The sequence below is a fragment of the Petaurus breviceps genome, unplaced genomic scaffold (genome assembly GCF_028583685.1).
Source record: "Petaurus breviceps papuanus isolate PSGF00001 unplaced genomic scaffold, PetGlider_PUasm1.0 37, whole genome shotgun sequence".
NCBI classification, from domain to species: Eukaryota; Metazoa; Chordata; class Mammalia; order Diprotodontia; family Petauridae; genus Petaurus; species Petaurus breviceps.
Window position 1 is genome coordinate 75,043,333 of NW_027186296.1, and position 27,696 is coordinate 75,071,028.

Here is a 27,696-nt window from a genome sequence, read left to right on the forward strand (position 1 = left end):
TGAAGTCTTAGACCTAAGGCAAGCAGGCTGAGAAAGGAACTCTTGCTGAGGTGCCACCTCACCTTCAGAGAGGTGAGGAAGGCTGTTCAGAGAGGTAGAGCAAACAGTAATCTGAAAGCTATCAAGCTGCAGGTTTCAACCAAGCAATTCAGAAACTCTGGGAAACTGTATAAAAACGCACATTTGTTTGAGGGATTGCAAAAGGCATTTCCCTTACAACTCTGTAGGACAAGCCCTGATTCATAGCTGAAGACACTAGGGCTCATAAGGCTGACTTTCTCACAGCCACACTAGAGGCACTGGTGCTGGAATTCAAACCCAAATCTCTCCTAATTCCATCCAGCACCACTCACCACACACCCCTTCTCCAAAGCACATGAACTTGGGAGTAGGAGAAGATGAGGCAGAAAATGTATCAGGCCTATGAGTATAACATCCTAAGTTTTAGAAGAAGCCTCAGAGCTAGAAAGTGGAGGAGGGGAAATCATGGGGGCCCAAGTGCAGCTCCAAGTGGTTACCTATTAACCCCCTCGGGGTCTAAGGGATCCAGCATTTTCCAAGTCAGAACAGACACAGCTTTGGGGGCACAGACACACACAGACACAGACACACACAAAATGGGACATAGCTTTTTTTTTTTATTTTGTCTTCTCCACAAGGAAGGTACTAGGACAGCATGGCCCTCCCTGACCCTCCCACATTTCAAAACCACTTGTTACACCCGAGGAGATGTCATGTGGCTATTCTGGTCCTGAGTGGCCTGTAGATGGCCTGCTGTATCTTGCTCACAGTCCTCCTTGGAGGCCTGACCCTTCTTCCATTGGCTTTCCTCCAATCCAGCCAAGGCAGGCTCCCCATGATAGTCCTCACAACCATTCTCATTCATTTCCAGAGAAGCTCCTGCCCCAGGCCCTTCTCGCTCCACCTCCTCTGCTTCTTCTGGGTCTCTCACTTTGTGAACAATGAAGAGATGTCTGTTGAGGGAGCTTGATGAGGTGTAACACAAGCCACAGAGCAGACACTGGGCTGTGGAGCTGTCTGCCTGGTGCTGAGGTATGTGGCTCTGAAATTGTGGCCCTGAGTCTGTGGCAAAACTGCACTTTGCACACTGGTATAGGGCCTTGAGTCTTTTGGTGGTGGGGATAGCTGCTCCATTGGTGGAGCCTAGGGCACCTTCAACTTCAGCAGCTGGTCTCTTCAGAGCTTTCACCTAAAAAAAAGAAAAGAAAATGAACAGAGTCCAGGGGAGAAGGTCAACTATGGAATAACCCTAGTGATCACTGGTAGCCCTCCTAAGGGCACAGAATGAATTACTGCCTAAGCCAGGTGCACATGATTACCTCCCAAACCATGGAGCTATAAGTAACTCTCAAGGCCTTCCAGACTGTCTCTTATCTCTGTGCAGCCTCCCACTTCAGGACCCCAGGAGTGTGTTGTGTGTGTGCTGGACGGGACAGGAGAGGACAGGAAGGAGTTGTTATGGTGAATATGGAGCAGGAGATTATTGTCCCTAAAGATAAGAACTGTGGCAATAAACCAAGCTCTGGCCTTAGAACTTCTCTCCATTCCAACAAGGGAGTAACACCATGTATGAAGCTTCTGTTCTGCCCATATTCAGGTAGTTTTAAAGGACCCATGTCTTCCAACAATCTCCATTTGCCTACATGGACCAATACTCAGTACAAAAACTCCATCCATGAAGCTGTCACCACAAAGGAAACTCACCTGGAAGGACTCTCCAGCAGGAGGTCTGGCTTTGGACATCTGGCTCAAGTCTAGATTTTTGATGCCATGCATAAGGCTGACATGGTTCTCCAGCAGGGAGAGCTGAGGGAAGCTGGGCCTGTCCTCTGTGCAATACCTTCAAAAACCATGCCAGGAGAGAAGAATCAGAGACTCTAGAATCCAATGGTGAGTGGAAAAGGAGATGCAAACAGAAGCAACTCCAAGTTCAAGGTTTGCCACCACTGTTCAATACAAAGAGGCACTAAGAAAGCCCTAAGCAGATCAAAGTGATTCCGCCAAAGCGTTACAGTAACATACAACCGGGCTAACAAACTTAGTCTCACAGTTGAAACAATAATGTCAAGACCAATGGAACTATACACTTAAGAGTGGGTCTTGTTCTTCTCCACGGTCCTGCTGCTGCTGGCCATTGGATGCCCAGGAGTAGAGGTGATGGTCATCGTCAAAGAAAAAACCAGGGATGCTCTGAGAGCTAACAGAATATTCAAGTGTGTCACTTTGAGTGAGCAAGAGATTTCATAAGAACTAACATCCAAACCTCTAATGCCAGCCAGACTAACAAAAACACATTCTTTCTAAAGCTTAGGAGCTATGGACAGCACTGGGAAAAAGAAGAGAGACGCCCCACTCCCTTTTATGGCACAGTCCGGAGGCTTCTTCTCTTACCTTTCTAAGGTGCCCCGAACCACTGAATTCTATCACAACAGGTCCCCATATTCGTCAACATAGGGCTTCCCACTCCTGGAATCCTCTAACCACGACCTCTAGCCAGGAGCTACTGAACAGGGAACTCACCAGCAAGTATAAACCTTCTTGGCTGTATCATGGTTGTTCCGGCTATGTCGTCGAAGGTTAATGGCGGTATGGAAGGAGCATTCACACTGCCGACATGGGAAACGCTTCACTATCTGAATAGAGGAAATAGGACACAAAGCATCAGACCCCAGAGAAAGATGTTTTTAAAGAGAGGAAGAGAAGGAAAGAGGAAGAACGTATTTTTTCTAGACCCAGTGACCCCTGTATATTCTTAGACCCTGATATACGTGAGGACCCAATCCAACCCAAAAGGCGAGGACCTATCCATAGAACACGAAGCTGACACTGTAAAGGATTTGAAGGGGCTCTGACTATAAAGAAACTGCAGAATGAACTCAGGTGTATCTGTTGCTATGCAGCTATACTTCAACACAGCCAAGACTTGATCACACTTCTCTCTTCCCCTTCACTCCCCAAGGCCCCCAAACCTAGCTGCAGAACACTTACCCGGCCATGGCTCTTCTTCATATGAGACACATAGCTCTCACGATCAGGGAGCCACTCATGGCAATCTTGGCAAGTCCAGCCAGTGCTCCTCAATTTGGGCCTCATCTCAGCCTTGTTCTGGGCTTCAGCACGGCGTTCTGCAGGCCTATCCCAGCGGACCGAGGTCTGGGCATCACTCTGCCCAGCAGTACTACTGGCTGATGGCTCAGCAGGGCTCCCAGGGCCTGGACGGCCAGAGGGTGTCTCAGTCGTAGATCGTAGGCTGGGCAGCTCTTCCACATTTCGTGGGACACCATGGACATTCTAGGGATGGGGAGGGTGATTACTGACTGCGCAAGGAGATGGATGTAGGGTACCATGCTTGCACTGCTCTCTGTGAACCTCCCCACCTGACCCACCTTGACATGTTGCATCAGCAGCTGCTTCTGCATGAACACAAGCTGACACTCAGGGCACTTGAAAACTCCCACCAGCAATTTGTTGGTGTTCTGATAAAAGTGCTGCTGCATCAGCTTCTTTTTGTTAAAGACAGTTTCACAAGAACACTTATAGATCAGTCTAGAGGAATGAGAACAAAACCAGGATTACATCTCTCTATGCAAAGGACTGCAGGATCCCGAAAGGACCAACAGGCACAAAACATGTACTACTTATTTTGAAGGAAAGAAAGAACAACAGCTGCCAGGAGAATTTAGATATAGGGTACCTCAGGGCCACATGAGAACCAGAGGGACATTTGGGGATCAAAATCTCTTCCCTCTAAATTCTTTTCATACCTGCAAATGCCCCAGGACCCTAAGTGGCTCTCCCCATACTCTCCCAAGGCTCTAGGCACTTCCATTCAGACTGGTCCCCCGTCCCACACAGCACTTTGGCCATCCCTCCCCCCACCAGGGATATGCACTTACTGAGAGGCTTTGTGTGGCTGGGCAGGGTGCTGGGTAGCACTGTGGGCAGCAGTGCCACTAGCAGATTTGAAGGCCATAGGGCAAAATGCACACTTGTGGAAAACCTGGCAGTGCCGCTCTTGGATGTGCCTCTTCAGCAAGGCTAAGGTCACAAAGACAACTCCACAGTGGATGCACCTGGGCAGCAAAGACAAGGGCAGTCAGGCACAGGGCATGTGTAGAGGCAGAGATAAGAACAGACACAGAACTTCACTGAAAACCTTCTTCTCCATCCTCCAACTAAAGCATTGAGAGCATGAGATCTCCAGCCACTGGCCATATTCACAGTGAAATCACAGCATCAAAGGGCAAGGTCAAGAACGGTCATCAGCAGGCCACAGCTGTTATTTCCCAGCTCTCTACACTTAGTGTGTCCACACTGGGCGGGGAGGCGGGAGGGGTCAGGTACTGGCAATGGGAAGTTACTGTCGAACAATGAACTTGGTACAAATCAGAAAACAATTTTAAAAGTACTCCCAGAGACTGATTAGTGTCAATGGCATGTGGTTTACTGTGTCCCTCAGGCCTCTACTGTGCTTCATGTGGTCTATTCTGCACAAGTGGCCCCAACAACATGATGCCTCACACTGAAGTTGTTTGTGTACACATCCTATCTCCTTTGCCAGGCAACAGAGCTGTGTCCTCAAAAAACATCATAGCTGCAGTTGTAGCTGTAAAAGTCATATTGTAGTAGTCACAGTAGCAGTGGTGGTGGTAGTAGTAGCAGTCATCATAACAGTAATTGTAGTAGACACACACACATACATATGTACCTGTGTGTATATGTATTTTTTATATCACTTTAAGGTTTGCAAATGGCTTTTGCATATGCTTCACAACAACCCTGAGAGGTAGGTGCTACTATGATCTCCATTTTACTAGTAAGAGTATGGAGCTGGATTTGAACTCAGCTCTTCCTGACTCATAGTCCAGCATCCAGCACTTTATCAACTTAACTGAACTGGATGCAGCAGGTACTCTGTAAGTATTTGTTAATGAAAAAGAGAGTTTAGGTGGTAATTCCTTGACCACAGCAACTCACAAAACAATGAAAAATATAATATTGCCATCAATTCTGTGCATTATGATATTGCAGCACAAGTAATAGAATGGCGAAAGAGGAGGAACAGAGAGTGTTAAGAAGCACATATTTTCAACTACTGATGATAATTCTAAATGTGAGATTCTTGTTCGCTGAACAAAGAATAAACACCCTTAGAAGGATTAAATATATCAATACTGACATTTTCAATATAAATGAAACCAAAAGAAAAACAAAGTAAGATAGAAGGATGGCTCAAAAGCAATTCTTCCTTGAAGAGGCAAATAAAGGTATTGGTAAACTGGTTTTATTACATGTACAAAAGCAATAACAAACACAATGAGATGCTTGATAATTACAGTATTCATTAGTAGAATCTATAAAAAGACTTTCCCTCCTGTTGCAGAAGAGATATAGATGTTCTTCAAAATATTTCATAAAGTCTCCAAGCTAAATCAACAATACATAGAAAAGGACGGGGAAAAAATACTGGACTACATGGCTCAAGATTAAGAAATAACTAAATATTAGTTTATAGATAAAGTTTGGTAAGAGAACCAATTAAGGCAGATCACTGAAAAGCAATTAATGATAACTTATGAGAACAACAAATTAAAAATGGAAAAGATTTTCTGATTTCTGTGCAATAAATCAATCAACAAATATTTATTAAACACCTGCTATGTGGCTGGTGTCCTCAGTATTAGGTATTCAAAAACAAAAAACCAGCAGTTTTCTTACATTGTTTGTTCTACTAATGATAACAGAGCTTGCCATATATGGATTCTTAATATTATATCTTGGTGGTGCAGTGGATAGAGTGCTGGGCCTGGAGTCAGGAAGACCTGCATTAAAAACTGACATTGGACACTTACTAGCTAGGTGACCCTGGGCAAGTCATTTCACCCTATGTGCCTCAGTTTCCTCATGTGGAAAATGAACTGGAGAAAGAAATGACAAACCACTCCAGTATTTTTTTCCAAGAAAACCCCAAATAGGGTCAGAGGTGGCTAAAAAGCAACTGAACAACAAACAACATGATTTGTGGACACAAAGCAGGTCCTTGGAGGGAGGTGTCACAATTTTTAGGGTGTAAGCGATCAACTCTCAACTATCTCAAAGAAGGGATAATACCTTTTTTTTTATTGGAAAAAAAAGGCTACTAAGAAAATATCAATAACTACCAAACTACATGCCTACTCTACTTTTCCATTTCTATAAAAATTTTATGAGAATAATCTTTACCCATATTGAAGGCATGAAGTAATTAGAAAAGAACAGGTGGGTTTTCAAAAGCAACATGCTACAAAGGACATCTTTATAGACACACAAGTGAATGAAATGTGAAGAAAATATAAAATTTCACTGGGCTTATTGTTTGTTAGCTATGAAAAACTGATTTGGCACAGCAAAATGCTACCTTAAAGGTTCTCCTTCAATAAAGGGAATCACATGCATGAAGCAAAAGGAAAATCAAACAAGATTCGATGGTGTAAACAAACTTTGGAGCTACAGAACCCACAAAATGACAGAGAGGAACTAACTTCACACTGAAGACAGTCTGGCAGGCCGGCAGGAAGGATCCATCACAGCACGCTGGGAGTCAAACACAGCCCTGTGTGAGCCAGAGGTTTTAGCCTCAGGGTAGCCACAACCAGCCCCAGGATGGAGGGACTTCAGATCACCAGCGGCTGTGGCGGCTTCCAGAATTATCAACCCACAGATACTAAGGACAAAAAGAGAGGTCAGTGCAGTGTGGACTTTGGGAACCAGGAGTTCAGGAGTGCGGTCTGGCCTTTAACCCCTGGAGAGAGAAGCTGCTGAGGCGCTGCCACCATGCAGCTGCCACCACATGGCTGCTTCAAAGCTCCTGGCCTGCAGATTGTAGGGGAACCAAGCGACCAGTCTGAGGGGTAATCACTCTTGCTTTAACATGCTTGGATATGGATTGCTGTCTAGGGTGGAGGTCCTGGGGTGCGTGACCAGTTTGCCAGAGCATGTGGAGGCTTCAGAAAGAGCAATCAACTAATAGATCCAGCAGCTGATAAAACTCCAATGATTGGGACAAAGCTCCCCTCTCTGGTAACAGAGTTCTACTGTGGCAAAAAGCTCAAAAGTCAAGTAATTGAGTGGCAATATGAGCAAGCAAAGGAAGCAAAGCAAGCAGAGCAATCCGACATCAGACTCCTATTTTGGGGACAAAAAGGAGTAAAGCATGGAACAGGAGGAAGACAGTGAAGTCAGAACTCCTGAACCAAAAGCTTCCAAGAAAAATATGAGCTGATTACAGGCCATAGAGGAGCTTAAGAAGGATTTTGAAAAGCAAATAAGAGAAGTGGAGGAAAAATTGGGAAGAGAAATGAGAACGATGCAAGGAAATTATGAAATGAGAGTCAACAACCCGACTGAGGAAACTACTACCTTAAAAAATAGACTAACTCAAATGGCAAAAGAGGCTCAAAAAGGCAACGAGGAGAAGAATGCCTTAAAAAGCCGAATTTGTCAGATGGAAAAAGAATCTCAAAAGCTCAATGAGGAGAATCATTCTTTCAGAATTAGATTGGAGCAAATGGAAGCGAATGACTTTATGAGAAATGAAGATACTATTAAAAAGTTCCAAACAGATGAAAAAGTAGAAGGCAATGTGAAATATTTTATTGGAAAAAGCACTGACCTGGAAAATAGATCCAGGAGAGATAATTTAAAAATTATTGGACTACCTGAAAGCCATGATCAAAAAAAGAACCTAGAAACCATCCTTTGAGAAATTCTCAAGGAAAACTGCCCTGATGTTTTAGAACCAGAGGGCAAGATAGAAGTTGAAAGAATCTACCAATCCCCTCCTGAAAAAGATCCCAAAAAGAAAGCTCCTAGGAATATTATAGCCAGGTTCCGGAATTCCCAGATTAAGGAGAGAATATTACAAGAAGCCAGGAAGAAACAATTTGAATATTGTGGAAATACAATCAGAATAACACAGGATCTGGCAGCTTTTACAGTGAGGGATCGAAGAGCTTGGAATATGATATTCTGGAGGTCAAAGGAGCTGGGATTAAAATCAAGAATCACCTATCCAGCAAAACTGAGTATCACAATTCAGGGGAAAATATGGTAATTCAATGGAATAGAGGACTTTTCAAGCATTTCTGATGAAAAATCCAGAGCTGAATAGAAAATATGACATTCAGATACAAGAAACAAGAGAAGCATAAGAAGCTAAACAGGGAAAAGAAGTCATAAGGAACTTACCAAAGTTGAACTATTTACATTCCTACATGGAAAAACGATCATTGTAACTTATGAAACTTTTCTCAGTATGAGAATAGTTGAAGGGAATAGAAATGTGTGTGTGTATGTCTATATAAGAGGGTATATGGGTGTATGAATACATATGTGAGTGTGTGTATATATGTGTACAGGTATACACAGACAGAGGCCACAGGACCAATTTAATAGGAAGGGATGATACTTAAAAGGTGAAATTAAGAGGTGAGAGAGGACTATAATGAGAGGAGAGGGGGAGAGACAGAATGGGGTAAATTATGATATAGAAGAGGCAAGGGGAAACTGTTACAATGGAAGGGAAGAACAGGAAGGCAAAAGGGAATGAGTCAACATTATTCCCATTGAATCTGGCTTAGGGAGGGAATGACAAACACACTAAAATAGGGTATCTCACCCTACAGGAAAGTAGGGGGAAGGGGATGAGAGGGGGGATGATGGAAGGGAGAGCAGGCTGGGGGGGAGGGAAGTTGGGTAGAGAGTAGAACAAGTGGGAGGTGGGATGGGATGGAGGGAAATATAGTCAGTCTTCTACAATATATCCACTATGGAAATGTTTTGCATAGCTACACATGTACAACCTATATTGAATTGCTTATCTTCCCAGTAAGGGTGGGTGACGAGGGAGGAAGGGAAAGAATCTGGAATTCAAAGTTTTAAAATCAAATGTTTAAAATATATATTGTTATTATTATTATTATTTTACATGTAACTAGGAAATAAGATATACAGGCACCGGGGCATAAAGATCCACCATGCCCTACTGGAAAGTCAGAGGTAGGAAGGGGGAAGATATGGGAGAGAGCAGATTGGGGGAGGGGATATTCAGTGGGATCACTGTTTTGGGGTGGTGGGTAGGGGAAAAATGGGAAGAAATTTTGTGACTCAAAATCTTGTGGAAATGAATGATGTAAACTAAGAAAAAATTTTAAAAGAGAGATAAAAACAAGATTCCATGGAAGATGGACAACAAGCAACAATTGTTTGATGATTGATTATAAATAGCAAAGCTTAAGAGAAGGAGATGAAGGTACTTCATCACAATCAAAAGGTATTTAAAGAAAAGTCCGAATAGAAGAGGGATTCTCTTTTGATTCTGAAGACCTCCAGATGTTCCTGTTTGCAGATGGCATTGTGCAACACTGCAAACTTTCCGAAATGTGATCTGTAATCACTCAAAAGAGTATGGCCTACTTAGCCTCACAAGAAAAATAAAGGAGGCAAAGAATATCTATTGTTAGACTATGACATGCAATTAGATGGACAGCGTGCAGAGTCAGACCACCAGCACACATTCATTTAAGGATACATAGTGCACAGACAATAAAATGAACTCAGAATGGAAGAGGAGGGGAAGATAGCCTGGGCAGGGAAAGGAAGAAGAGCACCCGCTCCATCTCAGAATCGTGATAAAGGAGATGTCATGGGGCCATCCAGATCCCTGCAGTCCTTTAACAGAGAAATCCGGGCAAGGCAGGACCTGAGATTTTAGGAAAGCAACTTTTTAGGATTTAGGGAAAGCTGAGGCAGGATCCTTTCAACTAAAATTCTATCAGAGAAATAATCCCAGGAGAGATGAAAAGCTCTCAAGAATGAAATTCTAAAGATATAAAGAGAAACAATTCTAGAAGGGAGGAAAAAGGGTAGCTGTTTATGTGGCCTAGGGCACCCACTAACCAATCCAAGTTTTCTAAAGTCCCACACAGAAGATGAATAGCAGATGAATACAAACAGCATGGCATGGTCCTGCAAGAATCATGTCAGAAGTCCTGAAGCTTAGAATGAGCTAGTTAGACTGGAAAAGGGGACTTAAAAACAAATCTCTTCTGAGAAGTAGAGGATCAACAAAGAGAAAGACTTCTGTGCAGCGCAGGTAGTATGATGATAAATGCTGATGGAAAGAAGGCAGAGTTGCTTCTGCTGCTTCTGCTTTCTCAGACAAGGAAAATAATCTTTGGATAGGAAAGAAGAGAAAAAGGGATGAATGTAGTTATAATGAAGAGCTGTCAGAAGGAATGGTACAAAAATAAACCAAGGCTGGAAAAGGAGGTGGGCTGGTTATTTACGGATCAGAGAGACAACCTCAGGGCACTATTTGTACCCACCCAATGTCAAGAGATCTAGGAGACGGTTTCTGGCATATCGGTACACTGAATGGACTTCTCATGGAGAAAATCTGGTAGGACATGGATAACAGTTGTACAAAGTGTGTAGTAAGATTGTGATTTGTATCCCTAGAGGAGATATGTGGATGGCTGAGTTTCTACTTTGAAATTTCTAAGTATGCAAAGGCAGTTTGGGACAATGGGTCATACACCAGGCTCAGAACTTGCACCTCGTGTGTTGACTTGTTGAGTCCCTCCTGAGGCCTCTATCTTCCTCCAGAAGCTGTAAAAAGGACTAAAGAAATAAGAAATGGAGTTCCAGATGGCTATAACTTAAGCAAATAAGGTGAAGGGACCTACTATTCTCAAAGCAGAGCAGAAAGTGATAATATTAAGTGAAATACACAGAACAATTTATATAATAACAGTATTATTGTAAAGAACAGACAACTGTGAATGATGTAGAAACTCTGACCAACACAATGGAACCAACAGTTCTAGAGAACTCATAATGAAAACAGGCTATCCACCTCCAAAAAGAGAGGCAATGAACTCAAGAGTACACACTGAATATTGGGGGGCGCACACCACATCCCTAATTTGGGTATTTGTTTTGCTTAATTATACATACTTGTAATAGGGTTTAGTTTCCTTGCTTCCCCAATAGCTGAGAAATGGAGAGGAGTGAAAGAGAATACAGAACTCAAAATAAGATAAAATTGAAATTTTAAAAAAAGATACATATTGATACCTATTTAGACATCCAGTTCCCTCAGCTGGAAAATGGGTTTTCCTTCCTCACAACTCTAAAACATTTTTAATGTTTTAATTTCTATGACTTCTAAAACACGTTATGTTCTAACTTACATTGTAGTTTTGTAGACATAGGATCTCTACCAATAAGTTCCTTGTTCCTTACAGGAACTATCTCATTTCTCTTTGTTTTTCCCCTAGTGCCTATCACAATGTTTTACAAACAGTAAATCTTTTGATAAATGTTTACTGAATTCAATTATCTATGTCATTCATCTGAAGCCTACTATATTGCTATGCTTTGATGTGTACCATATCTAGTCTTCCCAAAGAGACCATAAGCTTGAGAATAAGAAATATTTATTCAATTTTTTTTTTTCATGATCTCCACAGGTCAGCACTGAGGCCATGCAGAACCCAGGACCATCCTAAGTTGACAGCCCCACCCCAACCCCCAACACTCCATCAGTCTTGAGGGGTGAGAATTTTTAGGGGTGTGGAAGAGTTCTTTCATTTCTCTGTCTCTCTTTTGGGGGAGAGTGCTGAGGTTTGTGTGCCAGCGAACCACTTTCAATATTTTATTTGTCAGCTGACAATATCACCTCTTTAAATAACTGTTCCCCCAATCACTGCTAAGCCACCAATAAAGAATGGGCTTTCTACAAAATAGCTGGTCATGACAATCTTGCCAATTTTCCATACACTAAACATGGGTCTATCACCAAAATAAAATATGGGGCTGTGGAAAAAAATGGATGCTCAATAAATATTTGTTGGTTGTTGTTTGTTGACTATACATACATATACATACCTGTGTCTTATTTATGAGTAAAGGAATGCATATAGCAATAATTATGTCCATGCTATAATTTGATCTGGTTCCTACTTGGAACACAAACACAAAGTAGAAGTGTAATAAATGCTTGCTGCTTGATTCGATTCACTCAATAAATCAACTGATATTTAGTATAAATAATTGACACTGTGAAATTCCCTTTAACTTAGAAAGTATATGCAATAGCTGCTTACGGACAGTCAGCCCATGGGTATTTGAGATCTCTGGAGACAAATGCCTTCTTAGAGGCAGTATGGCATAATGGAAAGGGTACTGACTTTAGTGTGTAACAGAGTAAATGGATTTAAACCCTATTTGAACCATTAACTAGCTATGTATAACTTCTGCCAGGTTATGTAATGACTCCCAGTCTTGGTTTCTACAGCTCCAAGTTCAGCTAATACTTGCCCTGCCAACTGCACAAGGCTGTTGAGAGCTTCAACCTCGTCTTGACTGGCAACTACCTAACTTGTTTGCTGTTGCTATTTCACAACAGGCTCCATTCTTGCTCCACTTCCCTCCCCCCACTCAACTCACTGGACTTCTCTGCTGATGGCTGCCTTGACCTCTTGTGCGTACCCTCCCCCATTCCCTTTCCAGTTCCCCTTTAGGTTTTGTTTTCTTACTTTAGAATGTAAACTTCCTGGTGCAGACCTGCATAGGGGCAAAGGCTGGCTGGCTTGTGCTGGTATTCCTAGGGCTGAGCACAGTGCCTGGCACACAAGAACCACTTAGTAAATGCTCTGGGCTAGCTAGCTATACAAATGTAAAGTGTTCAAGTTCTTAGTTCCCCCAGGAGGTCTGAAGGCATGGGTCCAGTAAAGGACAGAGAAACATAGAACTTGCTTCAATTATTTCAATTCCAGAGATTCCAGTTACAGTCTTGGGAACCTAGAATAGCCTTTCCTTCAAGAGTGGCTCAAGCTATCATCATTCTCTGGATGACAGCCTGACTGTCAGACTTAATCAGCATCAGGTTAATAATTAACTATAGTATTAAAAAACAAAAACGTTAAAATACAGCATCAAATCAATTAAATTCCTGTACTATTTGTCCTCAGTCTACAAAAATAACTCAAATAATGACACCCTGAAATAGTATTTTAAGATTTCTGAAATGCTTTACACATATTACCCTCATAAGAACCCTGTAAGATATATATATATTGGCAAGGAGGTTTGGATCTGTAGTTTTATCAGAATGAGTAACTCCATGGTGTACAAACTTCCTTCACCAAAGAAGGCTGGCAATTTTTGCAGGCAGAAGACTAGCAAGTCACATGGTCATATCACTAGTATATGTTCAGTGCAGGACATGCTTGGTGACCAACAGATTCCTTATTTCAAAGTGAATCCTTGATCCACTCTCATGCTGCCTTCCCTAAGTAAGCACGTACCACAGGTGTATGCTCAAAGAGTAAATGGCTCACCCATAATCACAACTATTAAGTACTGGAAGTGGGATTCCAACCCAGGCTTTTCCTGTGTCTACATCTAATACTCTTTGTATTATATCACATTACTTCACAACACAATATTAATTTTACATCCAGAGAAATGGGCATTTTAAAGAGAAGGAATATGTATTCAGTAATTTTTTTCTTTCATTGTTTCCTCTGGTAATCTTTTGATCTAGGGGCTAGGGAATATGTTTCTGTCCTCCTAATTAGGCCTAAAAGTACAAAGGGAATAGTTCAGACCTTGTGGTTGTTTAGTCATGTCCAACTCTTCATGATCCCATGGATCACAGCACACCAGTACTGTCCATGGCATTTTCTTGACAAAAATACTGGAGTGGTTTATCATTTCCTTCTCCAGTAAATTAAAGCAAACAGAGGTTAAGTGATTTGCCCAGGGTCACACAGCTAGTAAGTGTGTGAGGTCAAATCTGAACTCAGGTCTTTCTGACTTCAGGTCCAGCACTCTAGCCACAATCAAGCTGCTTCATAAAGCAAACTAGCACAACTTAAGACTGATAAACCCACAATTTTATCATCCTCTTAATCTATGTACCAAAGTAGTGTTTGGACTACTTGTTTTCTATTGTGCTATGCAACTAGCCTACCTCCTTCTCCTATCAAATAGATACATACAGCCTCATAAAGCTCACAGAACACTAGACCTGGAAGGGCACTTACAGATGAAGCAGCTAAGGTCCTCAATGATATCTTTTAAACCATTTATCCTGGGTAATGTCTTTTCTTTGCTTTTTGGGATACTTTTCACTCTGATTCTTCCAGGACCATGTGTTCCATTATTCAGCAATATGCATCCCTGAGAGAACAACTTATGTTAAAGAGAAGATTTTGCTACATTGAGAAGTCTGGGATCATTAAAAGCAGTGTAAAATTCCCCAAATGCCTTCCTTTCCTAGCGATTTCCAGGTCCAGTTCAGTGCCCATCTGCAGCACTTGTCCAAGATTTTATATACATACAAACGTACATATGTACTCTCCTCTCTATTTCTCTCAACAGGTTGCCCACCCAACTGTACGTCATAGTCTGGACAACAGGCATTTTTAATCCATCATTTTGCAGTATAGATGGTTAAAATGATCTATTTCACATTACAATGTGAAGATATTATAGAATTTCAGGGTTTAACGTAATTGGCATGGGGCTGTATGTCAGTTGGTCCATTCAGAGAATCCTGCCATGGACAGGAACCCATTCCTTTGTTTGGTTTCTGTGCAGGATATCTACCATGAAACTGACAAAAAACTTGGGTGAGCACATTCCCCCTGTTTTACATTGGCCTTTATTTCAACACTTGACAAATCAGTGAACAAAATCACCACAACGGTACATGTGTATAAACTAAACCTAGATATGAAAACCACTATACAGAGACTCTCCACTTTGTGTTAGGCAAATGCTTTTTAAAAAAATAAATGACTACAGGTTTATACTTCTCAGAAAGTTATATGAAATTAAAAAGTAATTTCTTACATTTATGTGATTTTTCTAAAGCTGGTAAAAGGTTGTCCTCACCAGTGTGCATGTTACAGAAAAGCAAGCTAAACCTCTTGGGTTAAGCAGTTTGAAGGACAGCAGATAGATGCCTGAGGTAAGATTTGAATACAAGTCTGAGGATCACAGGATCATTGATTCAGAGCTCTATGTGAACTCAGAGGTCAACAAGTCTAATGCCCTCTTGTTACAGATGAGAAAACGGAGGCTAAGGGAGGAAGTCAAGACAACACGTCCAAAAATAACCACTACTTCTATGCAGCTTCTTAAAATGTGTGCTTTACTACAGAAACTTACCTATGAAAACTTGTTTGTCTTATGTTCTCAAGGATACTCTTGATATATGCATAAACTATTTAGCGTAAGTATTTTAGAGAAACAAGACAGTCAGACATGAGTTTGAAGTTGCTAGTGTCATCTTGTTTGAGATTTTTCAGGAGAACCACCACCTGTGATTTTTTTTCCCTTTCTTTTATAATCTTCTCCAGTCTGAGATACTTTGCACCCCTCCATGCCTTTAAAATGGTGTCACCTCTAGCACAGATCAGGCCCAGTCATACTCCAGCTTCATCTTCTTAAATACTTTTGATGCTTCCTTACAAAAGTACATGAGGTAGTCTGTTGTTGGGTGCAGATATGCAAATTTGGTCATAATCAGTAAAAAGAGATTGTTTTTAAAAATCTAGGATGTCCTTTTGTACTTATGGTTGCCCTTCCACTGGTATATACAAATGTTCTCTGAAGGTTCTGGTTTGGCAAGATAATCAAATATCCCATGAAATCAAGCTTCTTGTTGCCTTTGGGCAGAAAATGAAACCAACCCTGCCAACTTCTTAATGCCTTCAAGGAGAACTGTCAACATGTCCTTCCATTTAGCTGTCATTATCACAGAATCTCAGAACTGGAATGGGTCCCCAAGTTCATCAAATCCAACCCATCCCTGAAAAAGACTCCTCCTTTATGACACAACACACAAAAAAATCATCCAAGTCTTCATTTGAAAATTTCCAATGAAGTTAAGGCGCACTACCTTCAAAGATAATATATTCTACCTTTAAACATTGCAATTTGTTAGAAAGTTTTCTTTTATATCAAACCAGAATTTGCTTCTTTGCAAATTCCACCTGTTGTTCTTAGCTCTTGCCTGAGAGGTCAGAGTCCCTCTTCCATGTAATAATAGCACTCCAAATATTTGAAGTTCTCCACACTCCACATTTCTTTACATTCCTAATTCTTCCCTTTCCCAAGTAAAATATTCTTGGCTCCTTCCATCAAATAACAGAAATCAAGGCCTTTCAACATCTCTGGATATTAGTCTTTTCTAGCATATTAATAACTTAGCTAAAAGGTAAAATCCAGAACTGAACATAATACTCCAAATGTGTTAGGACAAGGGAAAGTAAAGCAAGACTACTGGCAGATTGCATTATCTTTCTTCTGTCTGTCATATTAGGCTATTGGTTAAATATGGAACTTACTAAAACAACTAAAATTTTATTTATATCAAATTGTTGCTTAGCTAAGCCTCCTTCATCTTGTACTTGTGAAGTTCAACTTTTTAAAAATACAGGTGTAAAACTTTATATTTATCCCTATTATATTTCACTCTATTAGTTTCAGCCCAATGTTCTAGTCTGCCAAGATCTTTTTGAATCCTGACCCTTTGATCTAGCTTGGTATCACCAGCAAATCAGATAGGCATGCAATCTCTGCCTTTATCCAAGTCACTGATTAATCAAAATGTAAGCAAGGTGCCCAAAGCCAAGCCCAGCTTCTTTTCTTTGGGGGGTGGGGGAAGGTGATGGAAAGAGAATTCCATGTATAGCTCTCCTTCCACATTGACACTGAAACACTAATGATTATCATTTAGGTCTTCCCATTAACCATTCAAAATTCACCTAACTGTACCACTGTGTAGTTCACTTTTCTACATCTTCTCCAGAAGAGAAGCTTAAGAGATTCTTGACAAATGCATTGCTAAAATCTAGATAAACTAAATTCAAAGCATTTCTCTCATCTACCACGCTAGCAAACCTGTCAAATGAGAAAATAAGGTTAAATATATACTTCAAATGGATATATAACTAAAACATAAAGGGAGACATAATAAAGAAATTACTGTAGTAAGGCAGAAATTGCCTTCCAGATAGATGAATAGAGGAAGAGTTCATGAGGAACAGAAAGCATCATAGAAAATAAAACAGAAAATTTTGATGATATAAAATTTAAAAGTTTTTGCACAAATAAAATCAATGCAGCTAAACTAAAATGAGAAGGTAAACAGTTAACTGGGGAAAAAAATCCCTACAGCAAATTTCTCTGATAAAGGACTCATTTCCTAGATATATAAGGAGCTGATTCAAACTTATAAGAATAAGAGTCATTCCCAATGAATAAATGGCCAAAAGATATGAACAGGTAGTTTTCTAAGAAAGATATCTAAGCTATCCATAGCCATATAAAAAAGTGCTTCAAATTACCAATAATTTGAGAAATGAAAATTAAAGTAACTCTGAAGGTCTATGTCATATTCATCAGATTGGTAAAGCTGACAAAAGGAGGAAAATGACAAGTGTTGGAGGGGCTGAAGGAAAACAGGCACATGAGTGTACTGTTGGTAGAGTATATTGGTCCAGTCTTTCTGGAAATCAATTTGGAACTCTGCCCCCAAAATTACTAAACCATCTATGATACTTTTTGACTCAGCAATACCACTACTAGGTAGGTCTATACCCAAAAGAAAGGAAAGGTAAAAGAAACTGACAAGTGTGAACAAAAAAACTTATAGCAGCTCTTTTTATGATGGGAAAAAAACTAAAAACCAAGGGAGTGACTATTAATTGGGGAACAGCTGATCAAATGATGGTATATGAAATGTAACGGAATACTACTGAACTCTAAGAAATTGTGAAAGGCTTCAAGAAATTCTAGGAAGACATATGAACTGATACAGAGTTAAGTGAGAAGAATCAGAAAAATGTATACAATAACAAAAACTGCAAAGGCAAACAATTTTGCAAGACTTTAAGAACTCTACTCAATGCAATGACTAACAATGAAGCATACTACCTACCTCCTGATAGAGAGCTGATGCACTAAGGTGAGAGTGACATTTTTTAGAATTAGCCAATGAAGGAATTTGTTTTTTTAACCAGGCTAAGCATATTTGTTACAAGGGTTTTGTTCTCCTTTGTTTTCAATGGGGTAGAAGGGAGATGAGGGGAAGAGAAATTGTTTTTGTTAATTGAAAAAAAATTTTTTTAAGATAAGGTTAATTTGACAGGACCTGTTTTCAATGAGGCCATGCCCACTCTTTGTGGTCATTCCTTTTCTAGATGTTCACTAGCCATCCCTTGAAATACATTCTAAAACTTTTTAGGAATCTAAGTCATATTCATGGACATATAGCTTACGGACTCCATCTATTTCCTTCATTTGGAAATCAGAACAAAAATTCTTCTGTCTCTAATCCTAATCTCCATACAGAACTTTGTATTTATTTTGTATACACTTAAATCTCAGAAGTACCTGCTTTCTCCCAAAGACAATTTCATTTTTGTCTTTGTATCTTCAGTATTTGGCACAGCACGAAGTGTACAATAAGCACTTAACAGATGCCTGTTGTTGATGATACTCCACAATCTTTTAAAGGTCACTGACAATGGTTTAGAATCACATCCAAAGGTTCTTTCAGTACTCTTATGCAGTTGATTTCGGCCTGCTGATCTGAACTCATCAGGGAAAGCAAGGAGCTCTTTAACTATCTCCTTGCTTATCTTGGATATAAATTCCTTACTAATCACTTTTGTTCTGTTCTTTCCAGTTCAAAGACCATACTTTCCTTGGTAAATAAAATATAAGACAAAAAAAGAGTTGTGCAGTTCTGACTTCTTTAGATTTATCATCATTCAATCCACATCAAGCATCCCTCCTAACTTTTCTCATTTTCCCTGATATAGCTTTTTAAGGAAAAAAGACCAACTAATTTTGTTATGCTAAGAATAGACAATTGCTAGAATTTATATATGCCTTAAGGTTTCCAAAGTGCTTTAAAAATATTGTCTCGCTTTATCCTCACAACAACTCTGAGATATGGATGTTATCTCTACTTTACAGATGCAAAACTGAGGCACACAGAAGTGATAAATGACTTGCCCAGGGTCACATAGCTAGTAAGTATCTGAGGCTGTATAGGCTGCATATGAACTCAGGTCTTCCAGATTTCAGGTCCAGAGGTCTATCCACTGCATCACTTAGCTGCCAAATGCTAGCCTTCCTCACTAGCCTCAACTCATTCTGAGGTTTAACATTAAGCTATTCTAAAAGGTCTATGATATACTATTGCATGTGTCTTCTTTCCTTCATGAAAGACCACTATCAACATATTAGAAAATAGAATAAAAAAACCAAGACAGTTTTGTTTTATCAGAGAATGTGGATTTTCTTCTATTGAGGATTTTGCTCACTTCTGATAAAGTGGCAAAAACTGATATTAGAGTCCTTAGCACTCAGTAGCTTATAGTTCCATTTGTTAAGAAAAAAAAGTAAAAACATTTAAAAGTAGGTTATGGTAATAGACTTGTGATTATTGTCAGAATCATTATTATTGTACAATGAATTGTTACTATAAAAGGCTATCTAGGAATGAGTTAGAAGACCTAGCAGAGCTCTGATAAGCTGTACTTAAAACTATTACATGTCAAACATAATTTTATAAGCAAACTAAGTTGTATACAATACATCAATGTAAAGCAACAAGCTGACTTTAGATATCTAAGAGCAATTTTAAAAGTACTGCAAGTAGGGGTGGTTAGGTGGTGCAGTGAAATAGAGTACCGACCCTGGAGTCAGGAGGACCTGAGTTCAAATCTGATCTCAGACACTTAACACTTACTAGCTGTGTAACCTTGGGCAAGTCACTTAACCCCAAATGCCCTGCCCTCCCACCCTCCAAAAAGCAAAAAAAAAAAATATTGCAAATATTTCAATAATCCCAACAAATGTCCTTTAAAAAAAAGACAAATATTTCCATAGATGCCCATCTCCCTCCTTTTTCTTTTTCCTCCTCCTCTTGAGAAAACAAAAATGTCTTACCATTGCAGAATATGCCCAGTCCAGAGAGGGATTCTTGAAGTTAGAGTCTTAGGTAATTACATCAGTCATATGTAGAAACCTCATTCTCCAGTATAAGTGGCTGCATATCCCCACTACACTGGACAGAATAGCTCCCTCACAACCACCCTCTCTTCCAAGAAATAGATCTGTTCCTAGCTCCAGATCCCTCACTCCCATCAGATGCCATTCATCAACCAAATGTGAGGGAACCTGCAATGCAATGTCTCTAGAGTCAGAGTCTCAAATCCAGGTCCCAGAAAGCAGTGGAGGGTGGCCCAGGCTCAGAAAGAAGCTACAGCAGCAAAGGGAAGGAGATGTAAAAGTCCAGTAACACCTACCGGAAGCCTACTTTTCGGGCATAGTGCAGACAGTTCTCTTTCACGTGGGTCTGGAAATAGGCCAAGCGGCAGAGTGCTCCACATTCTGGGCAGCAGTAAGGAGACTTGTGTGCATGGATGCGCTGGTGGGCACAGAAACTACACTGGTTGGGCAGCATCATCTGACACACCTGACAAGTCTGGAAAGAAAAGAGAAGAGAGCACAAAAGTCAGTCATCTTTAGAGAGTTTGTGTTCCAATTTGAATGAGTGGGCTTTGATACCATCTGAGATAAAATAACAAAGCAGTAAGCCAGTTGGCCTGGATTAGCCACTCTTAAGGCAAACTCAAAATTTCTTCCTTTGTCTTTTAATTGTGTCCCTCCCTGACTTACTGATCAGGAACAAAACAAGACTCCACTTCCCTTAAGAATAGTTGAATAAAGATAATGTAAAAACAAAAAGTACGTACCAATAAAATTAATTTTTAAAAATGTAAAGAGTAGCCTGGCCTTCTGCAGAGCAAGATTCTCTTCCCACTTAGCACAGGAAAAAGCCATTCCTAAACTGTTTTTCTGCTGGCTTTCATAAAGCTCTGAGGCACTGAGAACTTAAGACCTAACTGGGCTACTTTAGAGACACACTAAACTGATAGATCAAGAGAATATTGTGGATATTTTAGCTAAGCACTTGATAAAATATCTCATCCTACTCTTATGAGAAAGATGATGATATATGTGCGAAATGATAGTAAAATTAGACAGATTTGGAATTGGTTAAATGTCTGGACTCAAAACAGTGGTCATTAATCAGATTAGCCTGGGAGTAGGTTAACAATATAGTGTACCAGAGATTTGTGTTTTTTAAAAGCATTTTTAGCAGTGTCTTCAAACAAAGGCATGGACAGTAAATTTATCAGATACCTAACACACTGGACAACAGAGTAAAGATCAAAAAAAAAAACATCACAGGCTAGGCCACTGGGCTGGATCTGGGAGAAGATCAATAGGATCAAATATAAGGTCTCAAATTGATTTCAAAAGCACAAGATGAGGAAGCCATGGTCAGACAGCAATTTGTCAGAAAAAAAGGTTAGGAGTTTTTAGCAGATAGCAAGCTAGGCAGTTAGGTGATACAGAAGAAAAAGCAGTGGGCTTGGAGTCAAGGAGACCTGAGTTCAAATCCAACCTCAGACCCTAGCTGTGGGACCCTAGGCAAGTCACTTAACATCTTTCTGCCTCAGTTTCTTCATCTGACAAAGGGGAATAATAATGGTACCTACCTCCCTGGGTTGTTGTAAGGATCAAACGAGAAAATATTTGTAAAGCCTTTAGCACAATCCCTGGTACACAGTAAACACTAAATGTTAGTAGTTAGTATTATTATTATTATTATTCAATAAGTCAACAGTATGCTGTGCCAAACCAAAAAACTATTTCAATCTAAGACTGTACTGAAAGGCATAAGGAAAAGAAAGTGCAAGTTCCAGAGTATTCTGCCCAGGTCAGCCAGTACTACAGCAGAGGGATCAAACACCAGGCCCACAACATTCCCAAGGGGCCCTAACTAGGTTAAAATGTAGTTGTAAAATGTTTAACAAATTAAATATGCAATAAGGCATAGATAATGTTAACTTGTGGTTTTCTAAGTCAATATATGGCCCTTGTTTCTATTTGATATTGATACCACTGAACTAGAGCACTGTGTTCAGCTCTGGATACTACCCTAATAAGCTAAACTATACATGAAGGGCAGCCATTGGAATACTGAAGAAACTCAATTCTATGTCACATGAGGAATAGCTGAGAGAAATGGGTATATTTTGCCTAGAGGAAAAAAGACACTAGGAGGACGTGCTAGCTGGCTTTAAGGTCAGGAAAGACCCATGTGTTATAGGAATGTAACTTCTCCTTGGCTTCAGAATTCCCCAGAACCAAAAGCAAAGAGGCAAATTTAGGTGTGATGTCAGGAAAATGTTTTCTAACAATTAGAACACCTCAGAGTCAAATAGGCTGTGGTTTGGAAGTTTTCAACAAAGACTGGAGGACAACTTGTTCAATGTGTTGTACTGGGCACTTTTTTTTTAGACATGATTTGGATGATATAGCTACTAAAATCCCTTCCACCTATGAATTCTATGATCTCCCTACTTAAAGGGAGAATGATTCTTTAGACCTTAGTGCCTGGCTCATGTTCCATCCCCCAAGCTCCTGATCTGGCCTGAACTTCAGGGCAGATGCCCATAATACCTCACACAGAGTAGATAATCAATATATTTACTGCTTGACTTATTCCCTCTCTTCAGACTTCTCTATTAGCCTCTTATAAATCCCAGGGCCTTTCTCGTTTCCATTGTTTGAGCATCATTTCTCCCCCAAAGGTTCCCTGGATCTGATTTCCTCACACAAGCCTGAAGAAAATCAGAATGTCTAGAAGCTAAACAATTCAACCACAAAGACCTACAGACAACTCATTGAAGCTGTGTTGGGGCCAGTGCAATCATCCTGTTCTCTGCCCTTCCAAGTAGAACTGTCATAGCTATGACCTAGCCAAAGAACCACTGAAGAGAAACTGTAGTCGGACCAGGAAAGGATCAACTATTCCTAGCATACAAGAAGACAATTAGGGAAACTAATTTACTAACATCCCTGTCCAACATAGATGCCTTTGAGTTTTAGGGAAAATATAAAAACAGCAGAGATCACTTATGGATTCATTTTAGGAGGAGTTACCTTATGATATGTTAAGGCCCCAGAATGGAAGAAAGAAGTACCAACCTATTCCTGCCTCTAATGCTGGGCCTGAATCCCTACTTAAGTACTCTGAACTAACCATCTGATCTGGAACTGAGATACTCTCTCATAAAACAAAAAGCTAATAGCTATAGGCTTTAGCTTTCAGTTCCTAAGATGGAATCTTCCCTTCCTTTGAATACAGAAAGGTCAATAATGTGCAGAGGAGGGAGAGTATGTACAGTTAAGTACCCGGTTGGAAAAAGTCTCTTGCAGGGATTTCCTGGGGGCATTCACACAAACTATTCCCCACAGCTGGAATGAATTCCTGAACTTCCACCTCTCCCTTCAAGGTTCAATTCGGGTATCCCTTCTATAGGGCCTCCCCAGATCTCCCTAGTTACTATTCTCACTCCCACCTACATTTTCTTTATAATATGCATATCATATATGGGCTGTAACTCCCCAACATACTGTAAACTCCTTGAGTTGGAATTGTTCTGTTGAGAACAATTGAGCAGGAATTGTTTTATTTCTGTCTCTGTATGCAATGTGCCAGGGACTAAATGAATAGTGAATGAATATTTGTTGTTATAGTGGGAGACCAGAAATATGTCTACTAAATATCTGGGAGAGGAAAAAAAATAGAATAAAAGCTCTAGGTATAAGATCAATATGGCTTTACTATAATTACTTGTCTCCCCTCTGCCCGCCCCCCTACATACACACTCTGTACTGGCTGTCCCAGGAACCTTTAGTTCCACTAGAAAAACCATGGAAATTTAACTAACAATTTGGAACACATTGCTATGGGATGTAGAAGAAACAGCTTTATCTTATCTTTGCTCCTGGGATACATGAACTTCAGCTCTGAATGTAGGGTGAATCCTAACTAAGGAATGGAGGGGAACCATACCCTAGTGAGAAGGGATAAAAGAAAAAAAATGCAAATGGCAGATTACCTAACACATACAATGATACACATTCATCAAGTGCCCTCAGATAGTCAATCCAGAACCCTGTTTCACAGGGATGTCTGTGATAGGATATCACAGTAATGAATTCATTGTCATTCAAAGAGCTTCTTCCCTAGAACAAGAACAACTAAGAATATGAAAAAGGTGACAGAGCATTGCTTCCATGGATGACAAGGGAAGATAATTTGCTCAGACCACAGTGAAGAACAGCAGCCTGAAAAAGCCTTTGCCTCAGAACTCAAAAGACAAAAGAATTTACACAAATTCTATGAGCATTCATATTAGACTAAGGTGTTCCCTTCTCTGAAAAATAGGCATGTCCACTACAAAGCTGGAAGACAAAAGAATGAAATTTTCATTATTATATTGAAGGATTATTGCAATTATGGGTTGGGGGGCGGGATGCAGTGAATGCAACTGAGGTGAGATGGGTGGTCCCTAAAGCAAAGATGCTCCATGATGGTTCTTGGTTAGTGAGGCAGTGCCCAGGATACCATCCCTGTCACATCAAAAACTGTCCTGGGGTGGAGCAGAACTACCAATCTTAATTAAGTAGGATAGAAACAGTCAACGAACCTGTACTTGTAACTTACTCTAGGAATGTTCCTCAATCACATAGAGGTGACTCTTCCCATGAAAAGTCAACCACATTAAGGACCTGTCATTCAAAAGCCTTAGTGTTCTCCCCAAGGGTTCATAAACCAAGATTACATGCCCATTTGCTTGTTACTACAGACTTTATTCACACCCTCATTGCAGATGAGCCAGGAAGCCTAATTTGCACAGCTCACTTACCAGCCCCTCAGTCTCCTCGGCCGTCCTCTGGTAATGAGAAGCCAGGGCTATATAATCCTGTACTTGCTTGTTACATTCAAGACACTTGACCCCATACCGGACAAGTCTTAGCGGGTCTGGGTAGAGTGGCATCGCAGGGGCAGCAGGGTTGATGTTCCCAGGAACTGGACTGGCTTTAGGAGAGGCAGGGGGAGGCTGGGGTGCTGGTGCTGGGGAGTTCGCAGGGGGCTGTGAAAACATTTGGTCTGCAGAGATGGGTTTCATAAGCAGCTGGGAGCACTGCATAACAAGTCCCTTGCTCTTATGGTCACGGGCATGTTTTAACAGGCTGCACCTGTTGTAGAAGAGCAGGGTCTTAGAGCATTGGGTACACAGAACCTCAATATGGACACTCCGCCGGCCATAGTGCTGGCTCAGGCTCTTCTCTAAGGCAAAAGCATCCCCACACTCCAAACAGGAATAACCTGTGGATGGCAAACGTATCTTGCTGTCAGCAGGGGGGCTGAGGTTTGGGGCATATATGGGCACAGGATTGGCACCGTGGAGAACTTTATTAAAGACCTCCACCACCACAGGAGCAGCCTTTTTCACCTGGTGGACAAGAGACACTGACATCTGTGTTAGCTGAGATTGGCTCCGCCTCTGCACAGAGGACTTGGCGGCAACAGATGCAGCAACACTATGGGGGACCAAGTTCAGGTTCGCCAGATGCACAGCTTTGGGGAGGAGGTTGGCAGGGGCCACAGGAGATGCTGGCACTGTCAGGTTTTGCTGCTGTTGCTTCTTGCTTGGCTGAGGGACCGCAGGTATCACCTTTGTAACTCTGTTACTGGAGTTGAGACAAGGTGATGAAGTTTCGTTGGGCTTGCTCATGCTTTCATCTCCTTTCCCATCATCTGGGGGGCTCTTTACATCCATGACAGATCCTGAAAAAAGGTCATCTGCAGTCTGGGTAGAGATACTACAGGTCTCACACTCTGGCAAGTCCCTCGGTGCCACTAATGGAGATAATCTAACACTGGTCTCCTCTGCAGTGGCACTTCCCACGGGGGACCCAACTGGAGACTTACTCAGATCATCTGGGTCTGGCAAGATGCTTGTGACAGTTCTCTTAATTTCCCCTGATGATGTCTTAATGGTTTTGATTCTCACTTTGGGAATTGCTGGTGGGGAGCTGGCTGCCACAGATGGGGATCCTTTGCCACTGCTGTCACTGCAGATGCTCCGAGGACTATCTGGAGGCTTGATGCTTTTTTTTATGGTCTCTGTTGGGCTTCTGGGACTCTTTGGTGATTTGGGCATTTTGGGGCTACCCTTAGAACCTTCTCTAATGGGCCCTAAATGCTCTTTTGTAATACTAGCCTTATCGTCCTTTGAAATACCAGCCACTTTTTTGGCCTGAAGGGCCACCAAAGCTGCAACACAAGAGGACAACTTAGAATGAGCTGGTTTAAGGCGCTGTCGTGGAGGAACTGATGAGCAAACACTTAGCTCAGGGACAAGACCTCTGGAGTCCCCAGTTTTACTGCCAGGGACATTATTGAATGCCAAAGCATCTCCAAAGAACTCATCTTCATCTACCAATTCCTTCTTACATTCTACCACTTTCTCAATGGTTTGATCATGTTCCTTCTCGCTAGCAGCCAGATCACTTTCCTGGTGGTCCTGGAGTTCCATCTTTTCTTCTTTCTTGCAATAGTGATCAAACATACTCAGTTCCGGAACAGGAAACTTCCCAAGCACCTCCAGGGCTGAGGTCCCTGTGGAGATGTATACAGATGGCGGGGGGAAGTAAGGGCTTTCAGAATGCTTCTGTTTCTCTCCAAACCCATTGTCTTTGAGAGCATCATCCGGCTCTGGACTGGAGATTGGGCTGAACTGGCTAAATGTTGGTAAAGGCTCTGACTTGGGTGGGTCCAACTTGTCTGAGTAACTCCTACCATTATCTCCATTCATAAAACTAGAATCAAATTTCCCATAGTTGTGTCCCAGGCCATGGGGATCTGGGGGAAGTTCAGGACCCCGGAATCCATTATGTAAAAGGCTAGGACTAACATGGCCTTTCTCTGCTTCAAATGATTCTTGACGACTGGTGTTCTTAACAATGACACTCACAGCTGGGGCATCAGGAGTTGACCCTGAATGGGTCAAGGACACACTTTCATCCATACACATTCCGGCTGGTTTCAGAGGACTCTCATTCTCCTCACTGGTGGCCTGTATTGCCTCCTTGGCATCAAGGCTGGTTGGGTCTGGGATGTCAAAGGCAGCCAAAAGGTCATCAAAATCCGGGGTTTTCATGTCCCCCATGACTGGATGCTGGATGCCAGCTATAACACAAACAAAGAATGAAGTTAGTGTTTGTTTCATCAGTTAGGATCACTCTAGATACTGACCCTAGAACATTTCTCTAGAAGAAACTAGCAAACAACCACTCATTAAGATTGAGTAATAAAAGACAATAATTCCATTTTTATGAGCTTCCTAGGGAAAGAGGAACTGGTGGAAAATATATTTATTTTTAAAACAGATCCTGAATCCAAAAGGGAGGTTGTTAAGCCTGAGACTAAACTGAAGGGCACTCATATTACATTTTTCCTGTTCTCTCAAGGAGACTCAAATTCCAATATGAAATAAATAATTCACTCCAAAGATATACATGACTCCACCCTTAGGAAAATGTATGATTTGGCAGCTTCTTTTCTTAGGAAAAAGTCTAATTCTTATTTTAAAACCTATTATTGCTATTATATGCTAATTTATTCTTATCAATTATATCAGTAGAAGTACAATGTGACATAGTGGATAAGAACTTGGC

At 41.0% G+C, this 27,696-nt stretch overlaps 1 protein-coding gene across 4 annotated transcripts in view; it reads right to left on the reverse strand.

Annotated features, from left to right (window-relative positions):
- Positions 1-618: 618 nt before the first annotated feature.
- Positions 619-27,696, reverse strand: part of ZNF592 (zinc finger protein 592) — a 71,470-nt gene continuing 44,392 nt past the window's right edge. For all 4 annotated transcript variants that reach the window (XM_069098731.1, XM_069098730.1, XM_069098732.1 and 1 more), the window contains exons 2-9: positions 24,879-27,208; positions 20,397-20,575; positions 3,918-4,094; positions 3,408-3,567; positions 3,010-3,312; positions 2,542-2,654; positions 1,726-1,861; positions 619-1,210 (exon numbers count right to left, since the gene is read on the reverse strand). In XM_069098731.1, the coding sequence (XP_068954832.1) occupies positions 716-1,210; positions 1,726-1,861; positions 2,542-2,654; positions 3,010-3,312; positions 3,408-3,567; positions 3,918-4,094; positions 20,397-20,575; positions 24,879-27,208 (3,893 nt within the window). In that variant the 3' untranslated portion in view covers positions 619-715. The remainder of the gene's footprint in view (positions 1,211-1,725; positions 1,862-2,541; positions 2,655-3,009; positions 3,313-3,407; positions 3,568-3,917; positions 4,095-20,396; positions 20,576-24,878; positions 27,209-27,696) is intronic.